Source organism: Sinohyriopsis cumingii, chromosome 16 (assembly GCF_028554795.1).
Source record: "Sinohyriopsis cumingii isolate HCF-2022 chromosome 16, ASM2855479v2, whole genome shotgun sequence".
Lineage (NCBI taxonomy): Eukaryota > Metazoa > Mollusca > Bivalvia > Unionida > Unionidae > Sinohyriopsis > Sinohyriopsis cumingii.
The window spans coordinates 80,145,741-80,158,046 of NC_142976.1; the positions used below are offsets into that span (position 1 = coordinate 80,145,741).

The following is a 12,306-nucleotide window of genomic DNA, read 5'->3' on the forward strand; positions in this document are numbered from 1 at the left end:
CTGCGCATTTGTTAGTTTTAATAGAGATGCATAGAGAGATTTCTTAAGTTTTGGGCTTTTTACACTGATGTCAAGTTATTTTGTTGTAGCCAGATTTTGAGCTATAATTTTCTTCAGATCTGTTGGATTTTAAAAGGATTAATTCTTTTTTCTCTGGAAATATTTTGAGGAGTGCTCACACAGAAATTTTGGAAAGACATTTGCTAATAAATTTCATTTGAATTTCCAACACTGGAATGTCATTATTTGTATTTCTACAAGGAACTATAGATAAGCACAGTACTGACTACAGCATACGTCATCGCCATCCATCTTGGATTTTCCATCAGGATTCAAACTTGAAATTATTAGAACATTTATTACTAGAACTTTTGCAATTTAATTCATGGATTATTCTTGGATTATTTTTGGAGTTGATTCTTGAAACCATAACTTCTTCTCCTTTTTTGATTTTTACAGAATTTTTCCAGGGAAATAAATTATTTGTTAAATTTTAAAAAGCTTGTTGTTTTCACTCTTTCTGTTTATTGGAGCCTAAACATGTAACAGTCTGTCAATATCTGAACTGTCGCTAAATGTTCTTTCCAGGTGTCATTGTAGATGACATCATCGATGTACACATCACAATTATCTAGACCAGAGATGATCATATGTTGAAAAGTATTTGGCGACCCTTTCATCCCAAACGGCATCACTTTATATTAATAAAGTCCATCTGGATTCTGGAGTCATGAATGCTGAAATTTCCTTTGCTCTTTCTGTTATAGGAATTTGCCAAAATCCTTTTAGAATGTCAAATCTGGTCAAATACTAGGCATTTCTGATCTTATCAATACAGTCATCGATTCTTGGTGATGGAAATGAATCCGTTTTTGTCGCACTGTTCACCTTCCTATAATCAGTGCACATACGTAAATTTTATCTGGTTTTGGAATAAGTATACATGGTGAACTCCAGTCACTTTTACTGGGCTCTATAAAATCATTCTCCAGCAAATACTGAATTTCTTTTTTTCAAGTATTTCTGTTTGAGAGGGTTCATCCTGTATGGGTGTTGTTTCACAGGTTTGGAATTTACAATTTCAGTGTCATGGAAAACTTTGTTTGTTCTTGTAGGAACATCTGGAAATGGTGCTCATATTCAAATAATAACTGTTTAAGTTCATTTCTTTCTTCTGTTGCAGATGTGAAAGTTTCTGGTCAAAATCTTCCATAATTTCTAAATTCTGAAGATCTGACACTCCAATATCAGTAGAATCTGATGATATTCCTTCACTTAAATCTTCAATGAGTGGGACAGGTACAACTAAATTAATGTCATGTTTAAGCTGGCTATCTCTTTCAATATACTCCTTTAACATGTTTATGTGACAAAGTTGCTTTTGTTTTCATCTCCCAGTAGTATTTATGATATAATTTAAATCATTTGCTTTCTTTTCAACTGTGTAGGGACCATAATACTTGGCATGAAGAGAATTCTGTGGTATGGGCAAGAGAGCCAGAACTCTATCAACAGGCTGAAAACTCCTCCCCTTTAAGTTTTTATCACATGATGTCCCACCCAGTCACATTATCTTGACACCAGGCCGACCAGTCCTAACACTAACCTCTTAATGCTGAACACCTAGTGAGGCAGCTTTTAGTACCATTTTTTTAAAGTCTCTGGTATGACTCGGCCGGGGTTCAAACCCATGACCTCTTGCTTCCAAGGCAGACGCTCTAACCACTAGGTCATTGGAGAGGTCACAGCAAGAAAATAAATTGAAACAACTTTTAAAGCGCCAATGAAGTATGACCAGTAACTATCACTTTACTATCTCACTGTGCATCAGATTCAACTTTTAAGATCATCGGTAGATTCAGAGGACACTGTCAAAGACAACTGAAGCCTTCATCCAATAAATACATGAAATATTACTTCCTTTATTCATCCAGGAAATCCATGAAATATTACTTTTTTATATGCCAACATTTTCAAACGAATTAGTAAATCAGTGCATTTACTTCAATAATATACCTTCAATAAACAGAGGATCTCAAATGCGTAATTTAATACTGAATTTATGAAACGAGTTGAATAATCCCCAGCTTTTGCGAGCCTTCATGAGCAAAAGCTGGACATTATTTAATGAGTTTAATAAATTTAATATTAAATCATTACCCATTTGAGATTCTTTTTGTCACATAGTTTTTATTCCAGTAGGAATAAATAAGAAAGAATTAATAATTTCTGACACATGCTGTACATTTAATTTATTGCGTGAAAACAAAATAGTCCCAAACAAAGTTGAAATAGTAAAAGTAGATTATACATTTTTGCAATCAAAGAATAAGCGTCCATTCAAATAAATAGAACATTTTACAAAAGAGAATACATTTTGTACACACAAGGCACAACTCGTGTGTGTCTTACTTGGCCTTGAATTTGTTGAATTTACTACACTTGGCATACAGGTTTCATTGAAATGACAAGATAAAATGAATCAGCAAAAATGTAAAAAAATTAACAATGCAGCATGTTAATAATGTCGCTAAAGCAACACCTGTTACAAAACTAGATGAGTACCAATTGTGCACAAAACCTAGAATAACAACATGCATTAACAATAGCATGTTGTAAAATGTGATCTAAAATACCAAGTCTTCAGAAGGGATAAATTTCACAAAATATTCACAAAATTAAACAAATATTATCACCTGTTTAGGAATGAATTATTGCAAATAACTCCCAAATTCTGTATGGATGGTTAGGATTTAACACAAATTTCACTTGGAATGATGGGAAATGTCTCATACAATGTTGTACAAAAGTGAAGTCATTATCATGCTTTGTCAATATGAAAGAAAAAAAGTTTTTGTCTTTTAGTAGGGATGAATTCAGGAGGTAGTATGCTTATATCCCTAATGTTAATCTGGGAATGTATTCAAAAGAGAAAATCTTGGTTCTCAAGGATAGGTTTCCTATCCTTTTTTCTAACTTTTGCAATATGGAATTTTTCATAGGTGGCATTGTATTCAGGGTCAAAAGTAACATTTCATGGGATATTCCTTTAAGACTGTGGCATTCTGCAAGAAAATCAGAATCTGATGGGGCATCCCTTTGACATGTGGTATTCAGGGACAAAAGGAGACTTTTCATTTTTTGGATGTGAGATTGTGGTGAAAAAGTATCTGGGACATTTACTGTTGTAGCAATTTACATCCCATTTCATGCAAACTTAACTTTGTAACAGATTATTTATAGCACAAGTAAAAACCATGTGACCTTATATTCTACCTCTATGGTTAGAAAGTTGTTGTTGTTGTTGGGTTTAACACCATTTTTCAGCACACAATAGGCTATACGTGGTGGCCAGTATTAATGGTGGAGGAAGAACCCGGGAAAATCCCAGAAAGAACCACTGACCCATAAGAAGCTACTGGCAAGCTTTCTCACATATCCACATTGGCCGAATCAGAGACTCAAACCCACGCAGACAGAGGTGAGATGGCAGTGATACATAACGGAGAGCGCTTTAGACCACTCAGGGCCCTGGTTAGAGAGAAAGAATTGTTTAATGAGTAAAAATCAAAACATGTCTGTCTAATGGGTGAAAATAATACACTCATCAGCATCTTTATGTTGTCAAGAAAGGGCAAGCTGTAACCTTAAGTAGACCAGACTGCATGGATTCCATGACACAAACTCTCATTCTCAAAGGATATCTTCTCCTTTCCTGATAACACAAGGGAGATTCTTTCTTGTCATTACACAGTTTTATTATTTACCCTTAAATATGTAAAAAAATAAAAAATTAGGATACACATGCATGAAACTGTATCAATAAAGTCATGTAAACAACATCACAATTTGTCACAATGTAAACTTACCTATGATACAGTATATAGGTACATCTATCTCAAAGTAATATACAGTACAATTCTGTTTAAGGATGACACGATGTAAGATATATACTATGCTTTTAGCCTTTTTTCCCCCTTTTTCAAAAGTCATTATTGTAATCATCTAACTATTATGTAGATGACATAGGTTGTTTTCAATTTTAAGCTCTTCTTTGATTCGGTTAAAGAGACTGAATGAATACAAGTCCAACCAAAGAACTCCAAATATATCCTCACTAAACATAACCCAGTGGTTGTTACTGAAGGAAGGATTTTGGTATCCAAAGGCAGCAATCTGACCCTTGCTGTGATACCTGAAAAAAAAGAATAAGAGAATATTAATGCCAAGTCAGAAAATTCTGTGGACTGAAAATACAACTGACTCATCTGCAAAGGATGGTGATGGTCAGTTAAGTGTCACATAACTGTGATTCCACTGGACTGCTAACCAGTTGAAATATCTGTAAGATGGAAGAAAACATAATTTGGAGGCCAGACAAAAGCGTGCCAGACACATATAAAATTGACAAGCCATCAATGGTACTCAATGTTGTTCTCTGCTGAGAATCATTGGTCTTCTTAAGTCATCATACACACTTACCTCTCCATCAGGCACATTGGGGTCACTTTCACTCCAAGAGAGGGTGCAAGAGAGACAAGATGACAAAAGAACGAGTAAACCATTATGATCTATGATCTATCTTCACTTTAACTAAATTTCTCAACTTTCAAACACACTTTAAAAAAAATTATCCTCAAAAAACTTTCATAAAATGGTATATAATTCCTGGGTATTCATATTAAAAATGGCACTTGATGAACTGGAGAAAAGTGCAGAGGAATGCAGAATTTAAACATTTGTAAAAATTATGTATGAATGCTTAAAACTTTCATATCTATCAAATATACCTTGCTTTACAATATTTAGGAAGATCCTTGCAGTCCTCCCTCTCCTCGCACTGACTGGGAACAATAAAAGGTTGGCTTAAGTTCATACTTCCATCAAATTCTGGTGGTAAATCTGGTGTGTCTATATCTCGGAGTGTTTGCAAGGACTCCTGCTGTTCTCTGCTGAGAATCATTGGTCTTCTTAAGTCAACATACACACTTACCTCTCCAGCAGGCACATTGGGGTCACCCTGCAACAGACATACCATAGAATCAGGATAACTTAATTAAATGACAATGCACAAATATGCACAAACGTTTGGCCTGGATAGCAGAGTGGTTGAGCAATTTGCATTGGGCTTCTGTTCACATGCACCTGTTTAGTTCCATATGTGTGCAAATTTACATAAGCATATTGCAAATATACTGGGACATAGAGTACATCATGAGAATGGATATGCAAACATGTAAAATTGTAAATGTGTAAATTTCCACCATATCCACATGAAGTTGAAAAGCAAATCTTCATATGTGTAATTCTGCACTATCTCCAGCGGTTGGTCAAAAGCAAATTTGCATATGTGTAGATCTTCAGCAGCTCCAAAGGTGAGTCAAAATGCACATTTGCATATATGCAAATCTGAATGCAAGCACACTTCTGCATGTGAAGATATTGCAAAATATACATGTGTGATTATTATTTAAATCTTTTGAAAATTAAATGTAGAAATTAGATAATTTTTGGGGATATAAAAGCATTTTAAGACTTGAAAAGCATTCCAAGAAAAGATATTCAATACTGCAGACAGCAAATGCTTGTGGAACTTGTTTGTAAATGTAGTAGTATCAAGAATGACAAAAGACTTGCAAATGTAGCAATGTCAACACAAAATAAAATTGAAAATGTAGTGTCAACACTGATAAAGACCAGTAAATGTACTAGTAACACAAAAAAGGACTTATAAATGTAGTATTGTCAACATTGATTAAAGACTTGAAAATATAGTAGTGTCAACACTGATAAAATGTAAAATACAGTAGTGTCAAAAGTGAAGAAAGACTTGTAAATGTAGTGTCCTCAACGATAAAAGACTTGTAAATATAATAGCATCAACACTGCTAAAAGGCTTGTAAATGTAGTGTCCACTGGAAAAACAGATTTATAAATGTGGTAGTGTCATCAATGATAAAGACTTGTAAATACAGTAGTGTCCACACTACTAAAAGATTTGTAAATTTAACAGTGCTAACAATGCAAAAAGACCCTGAAATACAGCAGTGCAAACAATGATAAAGACTTGTAAATGTACTAGTTTCATCAATGATAAAGACTTGTAAATGTACTAGTGTCATCAATGATAAAGACTTGTAAATGTGGTAGTGTGAAACTGCTAAAACACTTGTGGCTGCAGTTATGTCCACACTGCTTAAAGACTTATAAATGTAGTGTCCACTCTGCAAAAAAGATTTGTAAATGTAGTATCCACTCTGCAAAAAGACTTGTAAATGTAGTGTCATCAATGATAAAGACTTGTAAATGAAATTCTGTTGACACTGCAAAAAGACTGTAAATGTAACAACGCTAAAAGACCTGTAGAAACAGTAGTGTCTACAGTGACAAAAGACTTGTAAATAAAGCAGTATCAAGACTGATAAAAGACCTAAACAAAGTCATGTAGTAGAGTCCATACTGCTAAATGACTTCTAAATGTAATAGTGTCATCAACGATAAAAACTTGTAATTATTATGGTGTCAAAACTGTTAAAAGACTTGTAAATGTAACTGTGTGAACAATGCTAAAAGACTTGAAAACACAGTAGTGTCAACATTGCCAAAAGACTTGAAAACAACAGTAGTGTCAACATTGCTAAAAGACATGAAAACACAATAGTGTCAACATTGCTAAAAGACTCGTAATTGGTGGAACAGTATCAACAATGATAAAAACTTGTAAAATTTAATGTAACTGTGTGAACAATGCTAAAAGACTTGTAAATGTAGCTGTGTGAACAATGCTAAAAGACTTGTAAATGTAGCTGTGTGAACAATGCTAAAAGACTTGTAAATGTAGCTGTGTGAACAATGCTAAAAGACTTGAAAACACAGTAGTGTCAACATTGCCAAAAGACTTGAAAACAACAGTGGTGTCAACATTGCTAAAAGACATGAAAACACAATAGTGTCAACATTGCTAAAAGACTCGTAATTGGTGGAACAGTATCAACAATGATAAAAAACTTGTAAAATTTAATGTAACTGTGTGAACAATGCTAAAAGACTTGAAAACACAGTAGTGTAAACATTGCCAAAAGACTTGAAAACAACAGTAGTGTCAACATTGCTAAAAGACATGAAAACACAATAGTGTCAACATTGCTAAAAGACTCGTAATTGGTGGAACAGTATCAACAATGATAAAAAACTTGTAAAATTTAATGTAACTGTGTGAACAATGCTAAAAGACTTGAAAACACAGTAGTGTAAACATTGCCAAAAGACTTGAAAACAACAGTAGTGTCAACATTGCTAAAAGACATGAAAACACAATAGTGTCAACATTGCTAAAAGACTCGTAATTGGTGGAACAGTATCAACAATGATAAAAAACTTGTAAAATTTAATGTAACTGTGTGAACAATGCTAAAAGACTTGAAAACACAGTAGTGTAAACACTTCCACAAGACTTGTAAACACAGCTGTGTCAATGATAAGACATACAAATACATTTGTGTCTAGAATGCTATGAATTACAGAATAGTGTCAACAAAGATAAAATACTTGTTAAAATAGCTGTGTCAATAATGATAAGACTTACAAATAAGTTGTGTCTAGAATGCTATGACCTATAGAGTAGTGTCAATGATGATAAAAGACTTGTTCATACAACAGTGTCAACAAATGCTAAAGACTCATACATACAGTAGTGTCAACAGTGACAAATGACTCGTAAGAGGAGTTGAGTTCACACTGATAAAAGACCTGGACCAAGTCATGTAGTAGTGTCCACACTGTTAAAAGATTTTTAAATGTAGTGTCCACTCTGCTAAAACATTTGTAAATGTGGAAGTGTCATCAGTGATAAGAGACTTGTACATACAATAGTGTAAACATTGCTAAAAGACTTGAAAACATCAGTGTCAATAATGCTAAAAGACTTGAAAACATCACAGTGTCAACAATGCTAAAAGACTTGAAAACATCACAGTGTCAACAATGCTAAAAGACTTGAAAACATCACAGTGTCAATAATGCTAAAAGACTTGAAAATATCACAGTGTCAACAATGCTAAAAGATTTGCAAATACAGTGGTGTCAACAATGCTAAAATACTTGTAAATAGATCAGTGTCAAGAATGATAAAAAAACAATGAAAATAGTTGTAAATACAGTAGTGTCAACAATGAATAGAATTGTAAATTAAGTAGTGTCAACAATGAATAGAATTGTAAATTAAGTAGTGACAACTATGCATAGAGTTGTAAATTAAGTAGTGTCAACGATGAATAGAGCTGTAAATTAAGTAGTGTGAACACTGCTAGAAGACTTTTAAATACAGTAGTCAACACTGCTAAGATTTTTAAATTTAGAAGTGTCATCACTGAGAAAAGACTTGTAAATGTAGCAGTGTCAATAATGATTAAAGACTTGTAAATACAGGTCAAAGTTGTCCGATCATCAGAGTCAGTACTACCTGACAAATTCTAAAAAAAGAAAAACACATTATTATACACAGGAAATTGAAGAATCACTAAATAGATTCAGAACAAAATTCACAGAAAATAAGTCACTATTGACAATATAGAAACTACTCCACTTTTTTGAGCATCATCTAATTTTTAATAATTCTGAATCAGCTATATGATTTTTCCAACACTTACTGTGATTTTTGTCAGATGAATTTCCTGAGTTTCATCAGAGTATGACAACATTAGCAGCTCTGTTCCATGTGCACTGTATGATCCCTTAAACAGCCCTGTCTGGATTATTCTGTCTGGTGTTATTGGTGGTAGAACAAGTGGTGACAGTTTTAACAGGTGTCTGATGAATAAAATCATAAAATCTTTTAATTAAAAAAAGAAATAGAATACAGAATTGTCATATCCTGATTACTAATGTTCTTCATTAAAAGGGTTTTAATGTTTGATTACATTTTGATTAAAAGGGTTTTAATGTTTGCTTACATTTAATAAATGGGTTTTAATGTTTGCTTACATTTTCATTAAAAGGGTTTTAATGTTTGCTTGCATTTTCATTAAAGGGTTTTAATGTTTGCTTACATTTTCATTAAAAGGGTTTTAATGTTTGCTTACATTTTCATTAAAAGGGTTTTAAGTTTGATTATATTTTCATTAAAAGGGTCTTAACATTTGCTTACATTTAATAAATGGGTTTTAATGTTTGATTACATTTTCATTAAAAGAATTTTAATGTTTACTTACATTTTCATTAAAAGGGTTTTAATGTTTGATTACATTTTCATTAAAAGGGTTTTAATGTTTGCTTACATTTAATAAATGGGTTTTAATGTTTGATTACATTTTCATTAAAAGGGTTTTAATGTTTGCTTACATTTAAAAAAAGGGTTTTAATGTTTGATTACATTTTCATTAAAAGGGTTTTAATGTTTGCTTACATTTAATAAATGGGTTTTAATGTCTGATTACATTTCCATTAAAAGGGTTTTAATATTTGCTTATATTTTCATTAAAAGGGTTTTAATGTTTGCTTACATTTTCATTAAAAGTGTTTTAATGTTTGCTTACATTTTCATTAAAAGGGTTTTAATGTTTGATTACATTTAATAAACGGGTTTAAATGTTTGATTACATTTTAGGGTTTTAATGTTTTCTTACATTTTTATTAAAAGGGTTTTAATGTTTGCTTACATTTTCATTAAAAGGGTTTTAATGTTTGCTTACATTTTCATTAAAAGGGTTTTAATGTTTGCTTACATTTTCATTAAAAGAGTTTTAATGTTTGATTACATTTTCATTAAAATGGTTTTAATGTTTGTTTACATTTTCATTAAAGGGTTTTAATGTTTGCTTACATTTTCATTAAAAGGGTTTTAATGTTTGCTTACATTTAATAAAAGGGTTTTAATGTTTGCTTACATTTTCATTAAAAGTATTTTAATGTTTGTTTACATTTTCTTGAAAAGTGTTCTAATGTTTACTTACATTTTCATTAAATGGGTTCTAATGTTTGCTTACATCTTCATTGAAAGGGTTCTATTGTTTGCGTACAGAGGCAAATATCAGCTGTGTATGTGCTTTGTCTTCTCATTCTTAGCAAGTATACAGATTTGTCTATAATGTGGATCTCAATATTTTCAAAGTTCCAATGTGACATGTTGTGATAACTAGGTCATTCAACTCACATGCCAGCTGTCAGACATATGAGAAATACAACTCCAATCTTATATTTGAAACTTTATGAAAAAAAAACACTATCTTGCTATCCCCACCCTCAAATGAGATGAAAAAGACTTCAAAAATCCTGCCACAATCTAAACTCGTTGGATTAACACTGATTAAAGTTTCATGCATCCAAGTTTAATGGTTCAGGTGATGCTTAGCTACATAACACATGCACATAAATAAATAAAAATGGACCACATCACAGTGCTCCAACACTTCAAAAGAAGCATGGGGATATGGATAACCTAAAATGTGATAAAAAAATCACAGGAGATTAATGTGAACCGGTGATATCTTCAAGAAAAAGAAGGTGTTCAATGAACCAAACAAATAATCCTGACAGACCCAAGACAACATCCCTCTTTGATGCTTATGGTTGACATTTGGTCCAAAGGTGGGAAAAAAATGTAAGGCTGGATCAGACTTGAACCCAGACCTCCTTAATGGAAGCCAGGCTCTTAACCATAGGGGCCTTCCTGAATGAGATTACTCTAGCTGGTTAATGTCTCATCAGCAGTTTATACTTTTGCTGCAAAATTTCTCTGCATCATACAGAATGTTCATATTGCAAAAGCTGTCTTTCCTGCTGCCACCCACCACACACAAAATTTCTATATGAAGCAATATGGACTTTTTTTTTAGTCCAAATACTGTATATACTCACATATAAGTCAGGCACAACTGTAAACAGTACACATTAAGATCTGCTGTTGCATAATGCAATTGCAGATTTGGGTCTGCAGTTTATAAAGTGTAATCAGTACCATAAACAACATAGAACCTGATTTGCTGGCTCATTATGCAACTTTAGATGAGACTCCACGTTGTCTGCAGTTGGACCCAACTTATCAGTGAGAAGGTGTGGTACAACATTATAATGTATAATTATTGTCTTTTATGAATAATGCTAAGGTTAATGTAAATCAATAGAATATTAGGGCTCTTTTTATTATTGTGACCAATAATATTTCTCCAGGTCAAACGGATGGGAGAAGAAGTACACCACTATTAGCAATGAGTGTATTGCAAAGAATCTCAATTAACACAATTTGCATGGCAGGTCAGGTAAACAGAGGAACTTTTTTATTGAAAATGCAAAATTTTGTAGAAGATGGGCATTCAAGGGCCATAACTCTTGTAAATGATATGGAATGCTGAAAATCCTACTCATCCCATGAGTCCTATCTATAAAGCTACATGCCACACTTAGCTGGAATTCAACATTGCTAAGTTAAGTTGTGCTTCTGAAAGCAAAGTTTGGACAACAATTAATCAGGGGCCATAACTCTTCTAAATACTAATATGGAACACTTGAAATTAAACTTATTCAAAATCTTATTAATATAAAGCATAATATTAAATTTGAAATCCAATAAATCTTAGTAAAGTTATGCTGTTGAAAAGTCTGGGCAATCAGGGGACATAATTCCTACATGAAAGCAAGGAAAATGGGCAATCTGAGGAGATAATGCCTATAGATGATACAAAGATGTCACCCATGAGCATTCTTATCAGGAATTCTAACACAGATACTAGACAGCCCAGAATTGGTAGCTCACTGGTTAAAAGTAACCATGTTGAATATAATCGTTTGGTATCTTCTCTGAGCCTATACATGTCTGTACATGGTCTGCAATAATTAGGACCCATTTAAAATAAATAGTGCATCTTTTTTTTAATTCCATAATCTTGAATTTCTCAATACTTTTGCCCAAAGCAATAACCAAACATTAGTTTTCCACACAAATAATCTGCATCTTTTGTTTCTCTTCATCTCAGGCACAAATTGTTAATTTATTTACAGTCTAACTGACTTGTTTCTTGTTATGTTCATTCTTTCTTTTACACCGAGAAACTACATTATTCATACCAGTGTATCATAATGGTGCTTAAATACTTTTACTTATATCTGTGACAAGACAGAAAACTCCTGTTTAAAATTTGATCCATTTCTCAGAATTTCAGCAGTTTAATTTGTAATGCAGAATTTTCAGATTTTTTAAAATAATTCCACAAAATTAAAAAGCTGGCATCTCTGAATGACATGGTAAAATACTTGAAATCGGACTCATTCAAGTTCTATCATGATAAAGCTGCAAGCTAAATTTGGTTGAAA

At 32.7% G+C, this 12,306-nt stretch overlaps 1 protein-coding gene across 1 annotated transcript in view; it reads right to left on the reverse strand.

Moving 5' to 3' along the window:
- Nucleotides 1–2,223: 2,223 nt before the first annotated feature.
- The window catches only part of LOC149780876 (F-box only protein 31-like), a 35,323-nt gene continuing 25,240 nt past the window's right edge, over nucleotides 2,224–12,306 (reverse strand). Inside the window, exons 7-9 of the mRNA XM_089937973.1 lie at nucleotides 8,649–8,808; nucleotides 4,791–5,020; nucleotides 2,224–4,195 (exon numbers count right to left, since the gene is read on the reverse strand). Coding sequence (XP_089794099.1) covers nucleotides 4,006–4,195; nucleotides 4,791–5,020; nucleotides 8,649–8,808 — 580 coding nt within the window. The 3' untranslated portion in view covers nucleotides 2,224–4,005. The remainder of the gene's footprint in view (nucleotides 4,196–4,790; nucleotides 5,021–8,648; nucleotides 8,809–12,306) is intronic.